We start from the raw sequence: 19711 nt of genomic DNA, 5'->3' as shown, positions 1-19711 counted from the left end.
TCACCAAAGGGAGAGAGCTGCTCCTGTTCCCCTTCCCCAGGTGGGAGATGGGGCCAGAGAGAACCTGTGGGGGTCTGGGCTGGCCCCACAGGCAGAGCACAGAAAGCAGAAAAATATTTCTGCCTTGATGGTGAGACTTTCTCGGCACCTTAAACATGGGAGTCAGTCTTAGAGGAAAGATCCTCCTTGCGCAGAGTATTCAGATGTCTGGGTTGAAATGAGAAACGTGACTGCAGGCTTTAAAAACCTCACTGGGAGTGTTGATAAACCCCAACCCAAACGTTTCTGTGGATTCTTTCAAAGCTGATGCTGGGGCTTCCTTGTCAGGTTCCTCAGCAGTGTCAGTCCTATTCCATAAAATTTCTAAGTCAGCGTTTTCTATCTCAAAATTTGCATTCAAATACATCCTACGTGAGCCTTCTGTCAGGCTTTAAAAATTCTCTAAAAATCCATTTTTTCCACTTCCTCAGGCCATGAGCATTTGATGGCCTTAAAACTCTCTGGGTTACGTGGTGCATCTCCAAAATTTTGCTGCTGTAATTAGAGATGATGAGCGTCTTGCAGGATCTGGCTTTGGGAAGGATGTGATTCCCTCTGCTGCTCTTCCTCCCTTCGTGGCCCAAGACCTGAGTGGGTTACAAACAGGGCTTTAAAATCCCTTTTAATTCCCGCTTGAAAGCCTCCCACTCTTGGCCTGCTGGAGTTGTCCACGTAAGGCAGAATGTTGTCTGCTCCTCAGAGTCCCTCAGAAAGGAGTAGTAACAAGAACAATCTGTGCAAAAGAATTTAACGCAGTAAAGACGGGGGTAATAGTCGTTCTCATTTGTCCTTTTATGTGAAACAGATTTTATTTTAAATGTACACTCTTGAGCGGCTTAACCATCTCCAGAGGGTTGTTTACCAGGGTAAAAGTAGAGATACCCAGAGGATAAACTGAGAGCATGAGTGGAGGGGGGTGGGCTGGACTGAGGGGTGGTGCTCAGGCAGCTCAGGAGCACCCTGGGGACACTTTGGGGACACGGGGATGTCCTGCCTTGGCACCCTTAGGGGACACAGAGATGTCCTGCCTTGGCACCCTTTGGGGACACAGGGATGTCCTGCCTTGGCACCCTTTGGGGACACAGGGATGTCCTGCCTCGGGCACCCTTAGGGGACACAGGGATGTCCTGCTTTGGGCACCCTTTGGGGACACGGGGATGTCCTGCCTTGGCACACTTTGGGGACACGGGGATGTCCTGCCTTGGCACACTTTGGGGACACAGGGATGTCCTGCTTTGGGCACCCTTTGGGGACACGGGGATGTCCTGCCTTGGCACACTTTGGGGACACGGGGATGTCCTGCCTTGGCACCCTTTGGGGACACGGGGATGTCCTGCTTTGGGCACCCTTTGGGGACACAGGGATGTCCTGCCTTGGCACCCTTTGGGGACACGGGGATGTCCTGCCTCAGGCACCCTTTGGGGACACGGGGATGTCCTGCCTTGGCACCCTTTGGGGACACGGGGATGTCCTGCCTTGGCACACTTTGGGGACACGGGGATGTCCTGCCTTGGCACCCTTTGGGGACACAGGGATGTCCTGCTTTGGGCACCCTTTGGGGACACGGGGATGTCCTGCCTTGGCACCCTTTGGGGACACGGGGATGTCCTGCCTTGGCACCCTTTGGGGACACGGGGATGTCCTGCTTTGGGCACACTTTGGGGACACGGGGATGTCCTGCCTCAGGCACCCTTTGGGGACACAGGGATGTCCTGCCTTGGCACCCTTTGGGGACACAGAGATGTCCTGCCTTGGCACCCTTTGGGGACACGGGGATGTCCTGCCTTGGCACCCTTTGGGGACACGGGGATGTCCTGCCTTGGCACCCTTTGGGGACACGGGGATGTCCTGCCTCAGGCACCCTTTGGGGACACGGGGATGTCCTGCCTGGTGCTGTCGGCAGGCAGCAGACTGACCCCTGTGCTCCAGGTCTGCTCCAAAGAGCTGTGCTGCTGCCGGTGTGGCATTTCTGTGCCTGTCCTGTGCTGGCTTTGAAACCTCACCTCAGATTCCTTTTGTGCAGCTGTCACCGAGCTGTGACAAAAAGTGATGCCAACTGCTGTTGACCAGGACCCCTGTAAAAAACGAGGACGAGTCAAATGCCCGGTAAGAGTCTCACTGAAGCATTTCCCTGCTCCAGCAGCAATGGTGTCACTGCCATGGGGAGAAACAGCGCTCAGAAAAGCTCTGGGAGAGGCAAGGGCTGGTGCCCACAGAGGCAGAGCTCCTCTGCACCTTTGTAAATCTGAGTTTAGGGTTTGGAAGAAAACGGCCCGTTTGTAAGGATCAGCATTCCCTCTGTCAGATTTTAACACCTGATCTCTCCTGCAGACGCTCCAGAAGGCAAATTCTCGGAGTGAGATCTCTATTTGCAGCCCTGAGGAGAGGAGCTTCCCCAGGCAGATGGAGCACGGTGCCGGTGTCCTGCTGGGAGACCCAGGGCTGATGGAAAGGAACAGCTCACACTCACCCCCTCGCACAACCCTCAGGTTTTGTTCACGCCCGAGCTGAATCCTTGCCAGCGCTCATTACTGAAGTGTGGGACTAATTCTTACAAGTGCCGTGTTCCCCGTAAATTGCCTTCAGAAGAAAGAAAAGAAAAAAAACCCCTCCTGTGCTCCACAGGTGAGTGACAACCCTCTCCTGCAGCACCGAGGGCTCCTCGCGATCTCCCCCAGCAGGAACCCAGATTTGCACAGCCCCAGCTCATCCTCCCCTCAGCTCCAGCCCTGGAGAGCACAAAGCCTTCAGCAACGGCAGAGCCTGCAGGAAATATCAGGTGTTAACATCCAATAAAAAGCTGCAAGGCTTGGCTGAGCCGGGATTGACAGAGCCCGGCCCAGGCAGGCCTGACCTAGCGCAGAGGTTTGTGGAGGTGGCAGGTGAGGACTAATTACAGCCCCTGCACTCCATCACGGGCTGCCCTGTCAGCTTGACTTAGGGGCTGGAGTGCCCACGGTCACTCTGGGGCTCTCTGCCCCTCGGCGTAACTGGATGCAGTTGGCTCCTGAAGAAACGTGGGGAGTAAATCTGAGGCGCTGAAAGAAATACGGCAGCAGAAATTACACTGTGGGGAAGGTTTTATACGTGTTGGGACGAATTAATGACTGGGTTTGGGGTTTTTGGAAAGGAAAGAAGAAGGAGGAAAAAAAAAGAAACACAACAAACTTTGTGCACAAATACATAATTTAAAATATATTCTCTTTCAAACGCCAGCTATTTTAACAACAGTGTAAATCAGATTTTACAGACCACATATTTCAAGTATGAAGTTCATTAAATGTGTGAAATTCTAGATTAGCTGCCGGGTGTGGCCAGGGCCCCAGTAATGAATTGTAAATTCTGTTCAGGATATAATATCAGATTCCCTTGCCCTGGCGCTGATATGAAAGGAACTAAAGCCACCTTCTCAAAACAGTCATAACCTTTCTTTATTATCTTTATTTAGTTTAGCCATCATATGATATAATGAATGACTGCGTCAGTGTTTCCATCCTGCACCCCATGCACAGGTGTTTGACTTCATTAATTTGTGGGTTTATTATTATTATTAAACCAACTTATGTCTCAAGCTAACTGAAATCATTGCTATCAATTCATACACGTTTTTGCCAGTGCCCTGACAGTGGGTGGTTGGCTGTCTTTAGATTCAAGAATATCACTCTAAACTACAAGTCCCTCTGAATCTGTGCGAAAAAAAAAAAAATATTAATGATGCTGTTCTCATTCCATAAACCTTTCCAGGAGCTGGGAGCAAGGTACCAGAGGGAACAGATCTTTCCTCGTTCGGGGACAGTTGGGGACAGCTGTCGGTGGTGTCCAGCTCCCCCGGCCAGAGCAGGCAGGACAGAGATCCTGTGGGGTGTTCTGTGCCCCAGGGATGGGCCCTGCAGGGATCAAGCTCTGGGTTGATGCAGCACGTGCCTCTGGAGCTGCACGGCCTGGCCCTGCTGTTCCTTCCTCTCCCTTTCCCTCCTGCACTGTCCAAAGGTTCCCCAGCCAGTTCTAACCCTGATATAACCAATAGTGGGAATTTTCCAGCTGGCTGGGCCTGAAAATCCGGGGCTAAGTGGAGGAGTTGGCATCTGTCACTCGTGGCTGTTGGTTGGAGACATCTTCCCACAGCAGAGTTTTCGATTGTAGAGGAAAACCAAGTTCCCATTTGGAGGAAATTGGGGCAGTTCTGGTTCCAGACCCGGAGAGCTCTGTCTGGGTGGATTCCCTGGGGCACGTGGAGCTCAGTGCAAGATCGAACATTGTGTAACTCAGTCAAGTGAGTGAAAATCTTATTTATCGTTATTTAGACAAAGTCCATGGTGGGGAAGGAGCCTGAAGAAGCCGCACGCTGTGAGGATGCTCCAGGACAGCTGGGGACGGGAGGGAGGCGACAGACCCGGGAGCGGGCACCGCCGGGCTCCGGGAGGTGACAGACCCGGGAGCGGGCACTGCCGGGCTCCGGGAGGTCACAGACTGGGGACCGGGCACCGCCGGGCTCCGGGAGGTGACAGATTGGGGACCGGGCACCGCCGGGCTCCGGGAGGTGACAGACTGGGGACCGGGCACCGCCGGGCTCCGGGAAGTGACAGATTGGGGACCGGGCACCGCCGGGCTCCGGGAGGTGACAGATTGGGGACCGGGCACCGCCGGGCTCCGGGAGGTGACAGACCCGGGACCGGGCACCGCCGGGCTCCGGGAGGTGACAGACTGGGGACCGGGCACCGCCGGGCTCCGGGAGGTGACAGACCCGGGAGCGGGCACCGCCGGGCTCCGGGAGGTGACAGATTGGGGACCGGGCACTGCCGGGCTCCGGGAGGTGACAGACTGGGGACCGGGCACTGCCGGGCTCCGGGAGGTGACAGATTGGGGACCGGGCACTGCCGGGCTCCGGGAGGTGACAGACCCGGGAGCGGGCACCGCCGGGCTCCGGGAGGTGCGGTGAGGACACAGCCCGAGTTTGGGAATCCGCTCGGCCCTGCTCTGCAGCTCGGCTGGGACGTGCGGAGGCCGCTCCGGGAGCAGCGAGGGCACACTCGGGGAGAGAGAGCAGTATTTACTTTGGAAAGGCGAGCAGCTTTTGTCAAAAATACTTATTGTTGCCGTGAGACTGAAATACCTTTTGCGAGTGGAAAACAGAGATGTCTCCACAAAGTCTCTGATGATAAACTCCAGGCAGCTGCCCCGATGGGCTGAGAGCACATCCTCAGGAAGCCTAGATGCCTTATCTCCTAAAGAGCATGAGAAATAATATCTAAAAAAAAATAATATTCGGTTTTATTGCCAAACGCCTGCGTGGAGCCGGGCAGGGAGGCTGATCCTCTGGCAGGGCGATGCTGTGGGCGGCTGCCAGGGGAAGTCAGGGATCCCCCGGGGCCGGGACCCCCCGAGCCGCTGTCCCCGGCTGCCTGCAGCCCTCCTGTGCCGGGCACGGAGCTCCTTGCTCGGCCTCCTGGGCTGCGAGCCCGGCGCTGAGCACCGGCCGGGCTGTTCCCGGGGACAAATTCAGCTTCCAAATCCATCCCCCGAGGCAGGCAGCTGCTCGGGGTCGGGGCCAGCAGCTGCATCCCTGCCCTGTCCCCAAAGCCAGGGACACATCCCGGAGGCTGCCGTGGGCATGGGTGGCAGCTGGGCCGGTTTTTTGGGGGGTAGGGATGCAGTCCAGAATGTGCCCCTAAAAGGAGGAGGAAGTATTCTCCTGAAGAGGGAATAAATAGCTAAAAATATTAGCTATTAATAGCTCCTTACCTCCAAAAATAAAATCCCTTAGTGATACCAAAATAAGAAAGCAAAGGAAAGTCGGAGGATTTTGGCCTTCCTTTGAAAAGGGAAGCTAAAAATAACTATATATGTATAAAAATCTCTCGTTTCTAGGGAAAGTCTCTGCCCCCGCATCCAGCCTGCACAGTTATATAAGACTTGAACTGCATCCCCCTTCTCCTCCGCGGCCGCTCACAACGCGCTGGAGCCGCGGCCAGATGGAGAAAGGTTCCGTCAGGAAAGTTTAACTCAGCGGGGAAGCTGCAGCCAGTGGAGGACACGATTCTCTCGCTGAACTCTCCAAAAGCCTTGGAAATCTTACAGTTGTGTCATATGCTGGTTTGGGGAATGCTAGTCCGGAGGCAGCCGCCAGCCCTCTTTCACTCCTTTATTTATTTTTTTCTTTTTTTTTTTTTTTTCGCGTTGCACTGAGTTTAATTTGGGTAGCAGGATTCAGCAGTTTTAAAGTTGGAAAAAACTTAGTGGAAGAAGGAGATATTTTAGGAAAAGCCTGTCATGTGAACTAGCGGGAGCCGATCAAACCGAGCTATTAAAAGCAAGGCATTGTATTTTTAAACGGTGCAGCCTAGGGCAGCCAACCTGCGTGCCCAGAACCGCGGGGCCGCGGGGGAGGAGGCCGAGCTTTCCGTCGGGGTGGCCCATTCTCCGCTCGCTCCGGGATCCCCTTGGCACGGCCAGGTGTCCTCGGCCCCAGTTTGCCCCTTCCCGGCTCTGCTCTATCCCCCGGAGCCCCGTCCCGATTGTTCTCTGCTCTTCCCAGTGTGATTCCAACGGGGGATGCTGCGGGGACTGGGCAGGAGCTGGGCCGGCGGGGGTGGGAGTTGGGTTAATTACTTATTTCTCCCGACTAAGAATTAATTAAAATCGTTTTGCTCTCCACGCAAAGCAGCAGCTTTGGGAAATCTCGGTTTCCCTTTAGCTTTCCAAAGAGGAATCCGGCGATTGCGCTGCTGCCGGTGGTGGATGCGCTCAGAGCCGGCGGGGAGCTCAGGTGTCACACCTGTGCTGGGGATGTGGGGGTCCCAGGTGTGACACCTGTGCCGGGGGATGTGCCCAGGTGTGACATCTGTGCCTGGGGGTCTCAGGTGTGACCTCTGAGCCGGGGATGCGAGGGTTCTGAGGTCTCAGGTGTGATCCTTGTGCTGGTGATGAGGGATGCTCAGGTGTGACACCCGTGTCTGGCATGTGGGGGTCCAAGGTGCGACACCTGTGCCGGGGGATGTGCCCAGGTGTGACATCTGTGCCTGGGGGTCCCAGGTGTGACACCTGTGCCGGGGGATGCGGGGGGCTCAGGTGTGACCCCTGTGCCTGCCGGGGATGCCGGGCCCACCGGGGCTTTGCGGGACTTCCCTCGTGGCTTCAAAGCTGCTGCGAAGGGGAAAAGCCTCCAGGTACGAGCCTGAGGGTCAGGTGCAACTTTCCGGCCCTTCCCCGCCATGCCAGGGCTCGGGCAGGAACATCCTCACCGGACAGCGGCTTAGCCCTGCGGGCCGGCGAGGACAAGGCTCCCCGAGAGCCGAGGGGGGCTCGGGGGGAGGAAAAGGCTCCCCGAGAGCCGAGGGGGGCTCGGGGGGAGGAAAAGGCTCCCCGAGAGCCGAGGGGGGCTCGGGGGGAGGAAAAGGCTCCCCGAGAGCCGAGGGGGGCTCGGGGGGAGGAAAAGGCTCCCCGAGAGCCGAGGGGGGCTCGGGGGGAGGAAAAGGCTCCCCGAGAGCCGAGGGGGGCTCGAGGGGAGGAAAAGGCTCCCCGAGAGCCGAGGGGGGCTCGGGGGGAGGAAAAGGCTCCCCGAGAGCCGAGGGGGGCTCGGGGGGAGCTGTGCCCGGCGGGGCCCCGGCCCGGGGCTCCCCCGCTCCCCGGGGAAAGCCGCTTGCATAACGGGCCCGCGGGGCTGGGGAAGGTGTTTCCGCCCCGATGTGTCCAAAGATGACAAAGGCTAGGAAAGTGAGGTGCGCTGAGTTTCCCCGGGCTGCCTGCAGTTGCTAGCCTGCAGGACAACAAACCCGAGCAGCAGAAAGTTTGATTGCGATACCTCCTTGCGGGTCGATTTGGGGAGCGAGGGAGTGAAAGATGGAAATGCGGGGCGGCTGCCAGGCAGCCCTCCGCGCTCCCCCGGCCAAGGCCGGCTGCCGTGACTCACCCGGGGCTCCGGCTGACCCCGGCCGCTGTCCCCGAGGGGCCGCGGGGCTGCCACCCTCCCCGGAGAATGCTTTATATGTGTGACCTCTTCATCCCTGCTGGAGAGAGAGAGAGATCTGTGCGAGTGCAGCCGCACGGAGAGCCCGAGCCCGGCGCCGAGGGGAGAGGCAGATGCTGCTCACACCCCAGTGAAAGCCATACATTGGGAGACAGCCGCAGTTCATGGCATCCCCGGCTTTATTTCCCTGTTTTCTTTTGCTTTATTTTCCTGTTTATACATAGGACGTGTAAACACACGCGGGTTGTCTTGGTTTCGGAGGCTTCCTTGGCTATTTCATCCTCGCTGAGCTCCACGTGTATCAGTGGAAATCCATGGGGTTGCTCCTCTCCTAAATCGATCTAAAAATAGGAACAGAGAGAGGTCTGTGAAACGCCACCAAACAAATTCTTAATTTTTCTTTTCGTCTTTGTATGAAGAATTGAGCCGGTGGTAATTAGGAGCCAAAACTTGCGCCAGTAACAAGATGGGTATTAATAGAGTGCTGCTGAATTTAAAAGACATAAATATAAGCTGGGGACTTCGCTTTTCTGAATGATTTATTCAAAGGTAAAAGCAGCAGCAGCCTGAGCTTGTCTCTGCTGGGAAGAAGGAAAACTTCTGCACAGAAGCCCCGTTGCTTTGAAAGGCTTTGCAGTTCCTGCAAGTTTTGTTTAAAAAGCACACACTGGGATTTTTAACATCATCCATATTTCTTTCTTACTCGCTCTCTAACTTTCTGCTCAACAATTAAGTGCTTGTGCTGCAGACTGAGAAAGCCGCAGAGCTGCCTTGGCCCGGAGCTGCGAGACGTCATGGATTCCTGAGTGTGAAGTTGCAGGAAAGCCCTCAGTTTGGGAGATGGAGGCGATCCAGGGGTTTCCATGGCACTGGGATAAACAGGAGGAAACAGTGAGGGAATCCCGTTATTTTACAGCATTCAAAGACTATAAACACTCGGAGCAGGGAAGGAAGTGGCCTTTCCCTCTCTAGTAACCCTCATCTCAGAGCAGAGAACTGACTTCACTTCAGGAACACGCTCAGCCCAGTTCGGATCCCTCTTTGCACCTCCAAACGCTCACTGAGGAGGCGAGCAAGAGGGGTTCCCTCTCTCCGGGCGGCACTGGCTGAAGATGGTTTAAAGGAGATTTTTTTTCCTTTTTTTTTTTTTTTTAAATTTCTTTTTTGCCACAGATTTTTTCTTTTTTTTTTCTTTTTCTTTTTCTTTTTTTTTTCTTTTTTTTTTTTTTTTTTTAATTCCTGATGCAGCGAGAAACTGCCTGCAGGCTGGTACACTACCACCACATCATGAGGTCTATGGATCAAGGTAGGGTGTGAGTGCTGCCTGTCCGGGTGCTGTGCTCTGTGTGTGTGTGTCCCTGTGTCGCTCCCCTCCCGGCGCTCGGCAGGTCCCCCCCGGGCCGGGCTCGGTCCCGCGGCCCCAGCCCGCCGGCAGCGGTGGGCAGGAGAGCTTCAGGGCCAGAAGAGCCCTCGGGGAAGGTTCTGGACTGGCTTTAGGTTTGGTTTGCTTTCATTTGGTTTGGTTTGAAGCGATCCGCCACGGCGATACAAAATCTGTCTGGAGCAGCCTCCTTTAAACTCCAGCCAGAGGGACTCTCCTCTTCCAAGCCATCATCCCCGGAGCCTCGCTGACTAACCCGGCCGCTTAACCCTTGCGCCTCCTGCCCGGCTCGGGGGCTCGGGGCTCCGCGGAGCTGCCCCGGGCCCGCCGGAGGCTGCGGCAGCTCGGGCTGGTCCGGGCCGGGGCTGGGCGGCCGCGGAGCCCGGCGGTGGCCGGGGGTGGCCGGGGGTCCCGTCGGGGCCGGTGCCCGCGGGGCGGGGGCTCGGCCGGGCCGTGCTGCGGGCGGGGGTCGGGGCTGGGGGCGGCGTGCGGAGCCCCGGGAGGAGGCAAGAGTTAAAGGCGGCGAGAGGAGGAGCCAGCCCCGCTGTCAGCCCCGGCCCGAGCCACCGGCCATCCCCTCCGCAGCGCCGCTGTCCCCGCAGCCGCCCGGGAACAGGGACAGCCTCCGGGGGATGCTGCGGTTCCCTCGGGCATCCTCCGTGCCGCCCCGCCCGCCGGCCGGGCTGCGGGCCCGGGGCAGGGCAGGGCAGGGCGCGGCCGTGCGGAGGCGGCGGGGCTCGGGCTCGCACGGAGCGGGGCTCGGGACACCTCTGCGGGCCGTGCTGGCCTGGGGGCTCCGGCCACGGCCGTGCGGGGCTCTCCGGGTGCGGGCGGAGGATGCTCGGTGCTCGGGGAGCCTTCGCCGCCCGCAGCCCCGCCGGGAGGGCGGGCTCGGCTGGGACAGCGCTGCCGCTGCGGGGAGAAGGGGCAGGAGGTGCAGGAGGTGCAGGAGGTGCAGAAGGGAAGGGCTCTTCCACCGGAGCGCTCCATCCTCCATTCCCCGCCCGCGCTGGCAGCGCCGCTCGGCCGCTGAGTCAGAGCCGGGGCCGCGGGGGCCGGGCGGGCTCCGGGGGACGGGGCGAGCGCGGCGGGGCCGCCTTTGAGCAGCCCTTAGGAGCGGCTGTTTGTTTTCTCCTGCCGCAGCGAGCTCCCCGGGCACCTGCCAAAACACACTCGTTAACACCTACACCCGAAGGGGATCATCCGAGAGCTCCGAGTCTCGGACGGGCCAATGGAAAGACTCTTGAGTGGCTTTATACCGCCTTAGGATCAGGCCATTGCCCTGCCGTGTCTTCTCGGCTTTCTCCAGACACAACTCCCCCTCTCCTGAGCGCTCCGGCTGCTCTTAGTCACTCTCACAACAGTCCGTGGAAGTTATTTTGCTGCAGAGCAGCAAAGGGAACGAGGAGATTTCGTGCCCCTGTCAGTGATCTCACCTGCAGGACAGCAGAGCATCAGAGCACGGGGCAGCACCGCTGGCAGCCCCGCAAACCCTCCCAGTGCTGGGCAGCTCTGCTTTCCCCAGAGCCCTGCAGCCACAGCCCAGAACGAAAAGCATTTATTGATATTTTCAAATTTCCAGATGGAATATTTGAGACCACAGCAGTCAGTGGAACAGTGCAATCAGTCGCACGACAGAGCCTTGAGATGCTCCAGAAAGAACACGCTCCTGGGCCCCAGAATGTGTTTTTGCCTTATGCAAATGCTTGCTCCGGTCAGTGGTGCAGGGCTGATCAGAGCAGTCCCTGTTCCCGACTCGCTTTTGTGTCCCAAGGCTGCTCCCAACATTTCCACAAGGGAAAAGCAGCAGGAAACTGCAAGGGGTTAATAATACACGGCAGTTTGGGGATCAGTCTCTGCCTTTGGGAGGATTCCTGCACCCACAACAAAGTGTTAGAGTCTTACTAATGCAGGGTGTGTAAATGATGATGTGTTAATAATTTTAAGCCCTTATCCCCTTTCATGATTGGAGCAGGCTCAGGGTGAGGAATGAAGGCTCTGCACAAACACCCTGCCGGCAAAAAGCTGCTTTGGTGCTTTGCTCCCCGAGCTGTGCTGCAGCAAGTCTCAGCCAGGGCAGAGAGCTCCCCCAGGGGCCCGTGGGTCCCTGTGTCACCCTGGGGTCCCACAGCTGTCAGTTCTCCGTCACTTGACTTTTCTCCCTGCCAGCCTGTCCTGTGGGACACCAGCCACAGTCAGCAAATGATCCCAGAGCCTTTCGTGCAGAGCAGGAATCACATTCACAGATGGGACACTGACAGAACTGGAGCACTCTTTTATAATATTCCAATAGATATCCTAAGTGAAATTTCATCACTCATTTTTGAAAAAATAGCCAAGGATAATAATATCCTAGAACTTCTTTTCCACTACTGGCCCAATCTATTTTTTTTTTTTAAACGATGATATGTGCATTCCTTTGGTTTGCCCAGCAGACTTCAGAACTTAATGGGAACGTGGAGATACGAGCAATTTTTCCATTGTCCTTTCTTGCCAAACCACTTTAAGCTTGAAATTGGGGGGTAATATCTCTGACTCAAGCTGACCCCAAAATTGAAAAGTAGTCTCTCTCTGTGTGTGTGTGTGTTTGTGTCTGTGCCTCTCAAAGGAACTACCAGATATTTCTCCCTTCTCTCTCCCTCCTTTTTTTTTTTTTCTCTCTAATAACACTCCCCACACTCCAGACCAAGCAACCAGTCACTCACAGTCTGAGCTCATTTTAAAGAGCTTGGATTAAGTCCATGTGCAAGTTTTAGTTGCCTGTTAAATTTCTAATGCCTGCCACATACACCATTAGAACACTTAGATTTTTAAGACAGCATTGACTCATATTTTCTTTGGGTTTTAGCAGCTAAATAGACATGCAGCTTTCTTAATCCGCTTTTCTCTGCCTCTTTTTCTTTTAAAAGCGTTTAATGTGAAGGTATGGCAGTATTAGAGATGCAGAGTAAATTATATATATCATGTGGGACAAATAATAACCAGCACAGATATTTCTGAGATCAAAAAAAATTCCTTCATCTCGGAGCATCCTTGAATTAGTGAAGTTATTGGTGCCGGGAATAGAGTGGGGCAGTACAAGCAGAAACTGAAAATGAGAAGTTACATTGGCAGTTGCATTTAAACAGTGAGAAATACGTTAAGTACTCTCTAACTCACAGTTTGTTTTACACTAGGAGTGCTCCTTTTAGCTTTGTTTTTGGATTCCCCGTCCCCCAGCACCTAGGTAGCCCAGTATTCACATTCTTTTAAAAGTTTTATTAAAGTACAGCCCTGCCAAAGGCCAGCACGGATCCAACTATGTGGAAAAGGACTCCTTCCATCCTGCAGTTCCCTGAAATGGCAGCACAGTGTATTTCCAGTTCTGCTCTGTGTGGAGCCTGCTGCAAGCATACGTGGCTGCAATTTTTGTTAATGCTGCCAAGGACAGGCTTTGCTTCAGTCCTTGAAACACCTTTCTGGCTCATGGAAACAGCTTTAAAGAAAAATCCCCGGAGTTAATGCTGGCTTCCAGATCTCAGGGTGGGTGCTGAGAGCCCAAGCAGAGCTGGGACAGGTCCCCAGGATCCTGGGCACAGCAGAAATGCACGGAGGATCCTCGGGGAGAGGAAGGGTCTGATGTGAAAAAGATTGAGGGTTAGGAAACCCAAGCAGTATTTTTTGTCTTTGGACACTGTACTCCAGCCTCTCATGCCAGCTCTAATGGAAATCAAGCTTTGGGAAGCATTTGTCCCGTTGTTTGGGTTTTTTCTTTGATTTGGATGATGTTTCTGAGTGTATATACTGGGCTGAAGAGCCCACAGTCTATTTAGGTCTAGGAGCTTCCCTGCCTTTCCTTCACCGCTAATTATTAATGACAGACTGCGGGCAGTTTTTGTCAGTTATGTAGTTATTAACAGCTAAAACTTAAACAATTTATAATGTTCTATTTTCATTGCGGGCTCAAGAGCCTCTTTTGGGTCTAGACTCCACTCAGCCTTTGGAAGGCTCCAAAACCTACAGCTGCCACTTGAGCTGAATCCTGCAGCTGCCTGCACCTACCAACGGCTTCATGCCCCTCTAATATTTCGGCCAGACCTGTATTTTGTGCACTTGTAACATTTTGCCCGGAATAACAAACAGGCAGGTTCAAACCCAGCCCCCAGAGCGTTCAGACTCACATCTCTGAGCACTCAGAGCACGTGGAAACTCTTGTTCCTGCAGGTTCTGGGCAGTGATCCTGTGGGACTGGTGTCCTCGTGTGCCCTGAGAGCAGCTGGGGGGAGCAGCAGGGACACCCTTGATTAAAGCCTGGTGGCTCTTGCTCCTTGACATCTGTCAAGTTGTCTGCTGGGCAAAAAATCCTCGAATCCCATAAGCTGAGCTAATTCCTACGTTTCTCTAACACTTTCCTCATTGCTGTCTTGTCACCCTCGTCCCCGGCCAGAGTCAGAACTGATGATGACGTGTGCTAGCAGCGAAACCCTTTGGCACGACACGGCCCTCTTGGAAAGCAAAAGGTACATTTTCCATTGGAGGAGCATTACTAATCCTAGGAGTAGCTGAGGATAAGTTTGAAGCTTCACACGCCTTACAGATTGCAGGCAGGCTGGGAAGTAAAGGATGGGATGGAGCTTTAGAAGAAGTCGGGGTCGTCTCCCCATGCCCTCCTGCCAATCACTTGTACTTCCCTTAAAAAGCCCAATGGGTTTTTTTGTGCCATTTCTTGCTGTGGCTAATACAACTGATGCTCTCCAATCGTGCTCCATGCAGTGTTGGCTCCGAGGATGACAGCTCTCTTTAGTGCTAAGCCAAGATCAGCAAGTATATTTTGTTTTTCTAATGAATTTTAAATAGAAGAGCCAACGATAAAAGGCCAGTGCTCAGCAAACAGCAAGGATCACTGGACAGCAGATATCAGCAATCCAGTTTAAAAGATGTCTAAAGAATTCAGAACAGATCAGGCCCTCAGGGGCAGCCCCTGTGAACACCTCAGTGAACATTCTGTCTGCAGGCTCACCTGCCCTTTCTGACCGTCACTGTTCCCCATCCCCCGGCACCTTCCAGTGACAAATTAATGCCACCAGGCCTGGTTGCAGGTTTGGCTGCTCCCCGAGTGCCCTTTCAGCCCCGTGTGGTGTTTCTGCTCAGCCAGAGGTGCCCCCGCTGCCACCCAGGAGCTGCAGGGGGAGCAGCCACGACTGGGCTTCTTCAGAAACTCAGTGAAGAACCTGACGGCAAACCGTAGGGAAAGTCTGAATTCTTGTCCTCTGGACAAGGAAGGGACGGAGCAAAAGGGTGTGATGAGAAGGCAATTTGTCATTTCTTGCTGGACACTTTAATGAGAAAGGCAGTAGGATGTAAGCCCAACTGCAGAGATTCTGGTTCAAGTGTGCTTTAAAACAGACTTTCTGTGACCTTAGACAAGTAACACAGGGTCAGATTTGTCTTGCAGTTAATGCCGTCGTGCTGACAGGCTCAGCAAATAAAAACAAGCTGAAGTAAACACCAAAATACTTTTTTAATGATCTTGGTCCCTCTGCCTTTGCGTCCCTGCCCTGTCTACAGACTAGGAGCATTTTTCAAACTCCCAGACCTGATGACAGCCATGTGCACACTCATGAAGGGCACCATACAAGCAGGTAAGGCAGGGAGCAGCCCTCTGACCACAGATGCTCTGAGCACACAAACCCGGGGTCCCCGGCTCCCCACGAGTGAAGTCACTGCTGGCTGTAGCAGCCACCCCGGGGGCAGGAGGCTGTCGGGGGCAGTGTCCAGCCCTGGGCAGGGCCAGGGGAGGGTGGCATGAATGGAGTCAATGTGGTGGAGGCGGCTGGGGGCACCCGGGGAAGCTGGCAGCACCCGGCTGTGGTCAGCAGGGAACACGGCGAGTGCTCATCCTCTGAAACGCTGTTTGTGAGCGAGGCAGGAGGAGAACAGAGGCCTTGTGCACGATGGGGCTGATGCTTCTACAGATGCTCCAGCTACGAGAGGTTGTGCTGTGCTCACAGACACCCTCCTGCCGCCGCAGCCGGCCATGGGAGCACATGGCCCGGGATGTACGAAGCCTGGAGCAGGCAAGGGCTGCGGGGAGCTCGGGGACCCTGCAGACCCCGGCAGAGAGGGGCTGCGTGCAGGACAGCCGGGCATGCCTGACGTGGGGCAAACAGCACGGAGACGCTCGGCCAAAGGGCATCACTTCTGGAGGCTCCAGTGCCGGCTCACCCCGTTATCCCCGCTGTTGGAGGCTCCAGTGCCGGCTCACCCCGTTATCCCCGCTGTCGGGGGCTCCAGTGCCGGCTCACCCCGTTATCCCCGCTGCCGGGGGCTCCAGTGCCGGCTCACCCCGTTATCCCCGCTGTTGGGGGCTCCAGTGCCGGGTCACCCCGTTATCCCCGCTGTCGGGGGCTCCAGTGCCGGCTCACCCCGTTATCCCCGCTGTCGGGGGCTCCAGTGCCGGCTCACCCCGTTATCCCCGCTGTCCCCAGCCCGGGCGCGGGGCCGGCTCCTCCCCGGGGGCGGCCCCGGCGCAGGTGGCTCCAGCAGCAGGAAGCCGTCCCGCTGCCGCCCGGGCGCTGGTGCCGTGCCGTGCCGTGCCGCCCGGGGCTCGCCGCGCCCTCCCAAGCCAGGGCACTTCTCGGTGTTTTCTCGCTTTATTCCCTCCGTTCTCCCCGCGCCCCGAGCGCCCGGCTCTCGCTGTCGGGGCAGCGCCGCTCCCGGGCCGTCATGAGCGCCGCGGGCCCCGGGCCCGGCCCCGGCCCCGACCCCGGCCCGCAGGAGGGGGGCCCCGGGCACGGCCCCGGGCACGGCCCCGCCACGGCCCGGCCGGACAGCCCGCAGGAGGAGTTCGACTTCTCCATCCTCTTCGACTACGACTACCTGAAGGCCATGGAAGGTTGGTGAGGAGCCGCCGAGGAGCAGCGCTGGGGCGGCCCGGGAGCCCCCGGCAGCTCCTCGGGGCGCGGCGGGCACCGCCCGGGGCTGGCCCGGCAGGCGGGGCCGGAGCCTGGCCCTCGGGGCGGCTTGGGCGGCAGGTGCCTGCCCGGGGCCGCTGCGGCCCGGCTCGGTGTCCCTGCCGGGATGGAGTGCCCGGCGCCGCCGGGGGGACAGCGCTGCCGTGCCCGGGGCTGTGCAGCGAGCGCGGCTGCAGAGGGCAGCGGAGGAGCTCGGCACGGCTCGGCCCGGCGGCAGCGGGGCGCAGCCGGCTCTGGACGAGCTCGGCCCGGCACTCTCTGCCTTCAGCACCGTGGCACAGCCGGCTCTGGAAGCTCCAAGGCAGCCGGAGCACCGGGGCGTGCAGCCCTCGGAGCTGCTGCCGGCCGTGAGCCCGAGCCTCCCGCGGGGATGGCACAGCTGGGCACAGCTGGGCACAGCCTGGGAGCAAACACCACGAGCTTCAGTTAGAGTTGAGGGGGAAAAGAAAGATTTGCGGACTGTTCTGCTTTTCTGAGCTTGTGCTGTGATTCTCAAAAGTGCAGCGACAAGTGTTGCCTGACTTTGTGAAGGGTGATTCTAAACAGGGGTACTTCCCATAAAATAGAGATTTCTGTAAAGCAGACCAAGCAAAAAGAGAGGACCCAGAGGAATGATTTGTTGGGATATTGTCTCTAGGATACCTTGGTTTTGCTTCTGCACAGTGGAGAGGTGGCATTTCCCTGGGGCATCTCAGAGATGTTGTGTTCCTCTCTCTGGAGGAGGAGACCTTTGAGGCCTGAGTCGTGGTGTCATTAGTGAAATGGAGAGCTGTTGCTGAGTTTTATTCTCTCTGTCCTTGTCTAAGTGTACAGATGTGCACCAGCATCGAAGCTGACCGAGCGTGGTTCATGCCATCAGATGGACAAAGCTGAATTTTCTTTCAAGGTTTCGTGTAGATCAAAATATGCTGCAATAAATCCACGCTGGGGAGGGGTTAATGGTTTTAATGAAAACACACTGAGCGTCAGTGAAAGCTTCAGATGCTGGTGTGTTCACATCTTTACAGTAGACAGTGCTGCTGTGAAGCCTGAAGTGGGAGGTTCTACAGAACATAATCGTGTGTAGGTGGGGGGTAGAAAGTTTAATCCTCAAACCGCATAAATGCAGAGCAGTGTGTGCTTGTTGTAGAAGTAACTTCCTTCTCGAGCCTGCTTTCTTCACTTCTGAATGACTGGAAACCATAATCAGCAGTAATTTTGTTCCAAAGATGGAAATCATTAGCATTAAAAAAAAAAAAAAAAAAAAAAAGAAATCCCAACCATCTCTCTGAGCATTGTAATCTGGAGAACATTGTCCCTGGCTTTGAAAAGGCCCCAGCTCCAGTCTGTGAGCAATCCAGGATACATCCGCAACCTTTAATGTACAAAAGATTAAAGCGTGTTTACATGAGAGCAGAAAATGGTCAAATTCTCAGCAAGGGCTTTATCCACATGCTTGGTGGTAACTGATGCTCATTGTTCATGTGCAGTTGTGGCCTCATCTGAGCTGCACTTGGGCAAACAAGTCCTGTGCAGAGGAGGATTCAAAGTGGAACCAAAACCAAAGGAGTGAGCCCCAGCAGTTCAGTCTGGTTCCTGCATTTGGAGCCCTCCCAGCCTGGTCTGCTCCACCCACTGCTCATGACAAGTCCTAAAATAACTAAGCATGCTGAAAGGGATTTTCAAACTGTTAAAAAAATATGGAAAAATGTAAATTTTGGGCTCCAGGAGTGGATTGGGGTGAACGTTTATTCCTGATAAGCAATTTTTTAAAAGGCTGGAATTTGGCAGTATCCATCCAAGGTTGTGGTTTAACAGTAGGACCTGTATCACAACTTGTTGTCATGGGGATGCCAGAAATATCCTTCCTGAAAGTGACTGGCATTCAGTAGTGCTCGTGTGTGCCTGGGCCAAAACATGGACTGCTATAAAAGCAACAGGGAAAAGAAGGGTCAACAAAAACCCTGCAGTCTATCTTATTAATATTAGATGTCCCTCTTGAAGCCAGCCATTTCCAAAAGCAGCAATGCTGTAGGGAGTGCTTTTTACCTTTACTTGCCAGGCTTCAATTAGCAATCTTCTCAGGATTTGCAAACAAAAAGCATCTGCTGAATTCAGGGGCCGGCCCAGGTAAACAGGATTTGGGGAGTGTGTGCAAGGCATACACTGCTTTCAGGTAGAAGCTGTGATTTCATTTGGCCATTGAGGATGTTTTCTGTGTCCTTTAAACGAAAAAGTGTTGGATGCATTCCCTGCAGAGTTCCCGTGCAGGTGTTGGGCAGTGGTATCCCAAATTTTAGCTCGTTTCAAACACAACAGGTGAGTTAACGAGCATTTCCAAGGAAATCCTACAAACAGGGCTCCCAGAGGAGTGAGTTCTGATAACTGCTCTGAGTTCTGGTCCCTGCTCTGTGTGCTCTTCCCCAACACCTGTTGTTGGCTGCCATGAGAGACAAAATACTGAAATGCACACAGCGCTCTGCTCCAGCAGCTCCCCGCAGGTTTGCTGGGCACTCAGTGTGTGATGATCTGCTGAGGGGTAAAGCTGCCACTTCATTTCTAATGTTTGAGGTCAACCCTTCTGGGAGCTCTGGGTCCTCTGAGGGGTGTTCTGCAAACCCAAACAAAGCCTGTGTTTAAATAAGATTCCCGATGAAATCCTGCCCTGAGACAACACGTAAGAATGCAGATGGGAAAGAGTGTTTTCTCTAGGCTCAGGCCCTTGCTGTAGCTCATTAGACTCTTAGACTGCATCTGGTGATATGAATCTACAAGGTCTGTGTGTGTGTGTAGTGCAGGGAGCACCCATGAATATTAATATTCCTCCAACTGCTTGTTGGTGTGTAGACAGGCTCCCAGGGACATTGCCACGTCTTGTAGGTGTCAAGCCCTGAATAAGTTGCCTCGTTCCTTTTTTTTTTCTTCTCCCAGATGCAAAGCTATTAAAAGGAAAAAAAAAACCACCCTGAAAGTGCATGCAGTTGGGTCTTGGGGCTGGCTCAGGAACACAGGAGGCAGTGTTCAGCCCTGCCATAAAGCAACAAAAATGCCTATCTACCCGAGAATTCCAGATTTCACTCAGGAAACCGGCCCTCGCTCGGAGCTTCCAAGCAGTTAGTGTAAATAACAGACAACTCAGCTTTTGAAAAATGCAAAGAAGCTCCGGGCTGCCCCCTTCAAATGACAATAAGCGAGTTAATTAAAAAAGAAAATCCTCTCTTTTGCTTATGCAAATCAGGGACTCTGGTTGAATCCCGGGAGCTGCAGCCAGCGGATGTGAGGTCAAAACCCAACTTGTGCCCCTGCCCTCCCTGGCCTGCACGGGGCTATCTTTAGCTTTTCCTAGAGGATGGTTTGGATAAACCCAGCGTGGAATGCAGCCGCTCGGGTGAG

The 19711-nt window shown here is 55.1% G+C and overlaps 1 protein-coding gene across 1 annotated transcript in view; it reads left to right on the top strand.

Annotated features, from left to right (window-relative positions):
* Positions 1-16091: 16091 nt before the first annotated feature.
* The window catches only part of NFATC2 (nuclear factor of activated T cells 2), a 79256-nt gene continuing 75636 nt past the window's right edge, over positions 16092-19711 (top strand). The window contains exon 1 of the mRNA XM_066198620.1: positions 16092-16260. Coding sequence (XP_066054717.1) covers positions 16092-16260 — 169 coding nt within the window. The remainder of the gene's footprint in view (positions 16261-19711) is intronic.

The sequence above is a fragment of the Chamaea fasciata genome, unplaced genomic scaffold (assembly GCF_029207755.1).
Source record: "Chamaea fasciata isolate MVZ Bird 193981 ecotype frontalis unplaced genomic scaffold, bChaFas1.0.hap1 SCAF_17, whole genome shotgun sequence".
Classification (NCBI taxonomy): domain Eukaryota; kingdom Metazoa; phylum Chordata; class Aves; order Passeriformes; family Sylviidae; genus Chamaea; species Chamaea fasciata.
The sequence above is the reverse complement of the archived record's forward strand: the minus strand, read 5'-3'. Positions and strand labels throughout refer to the sequence as shown.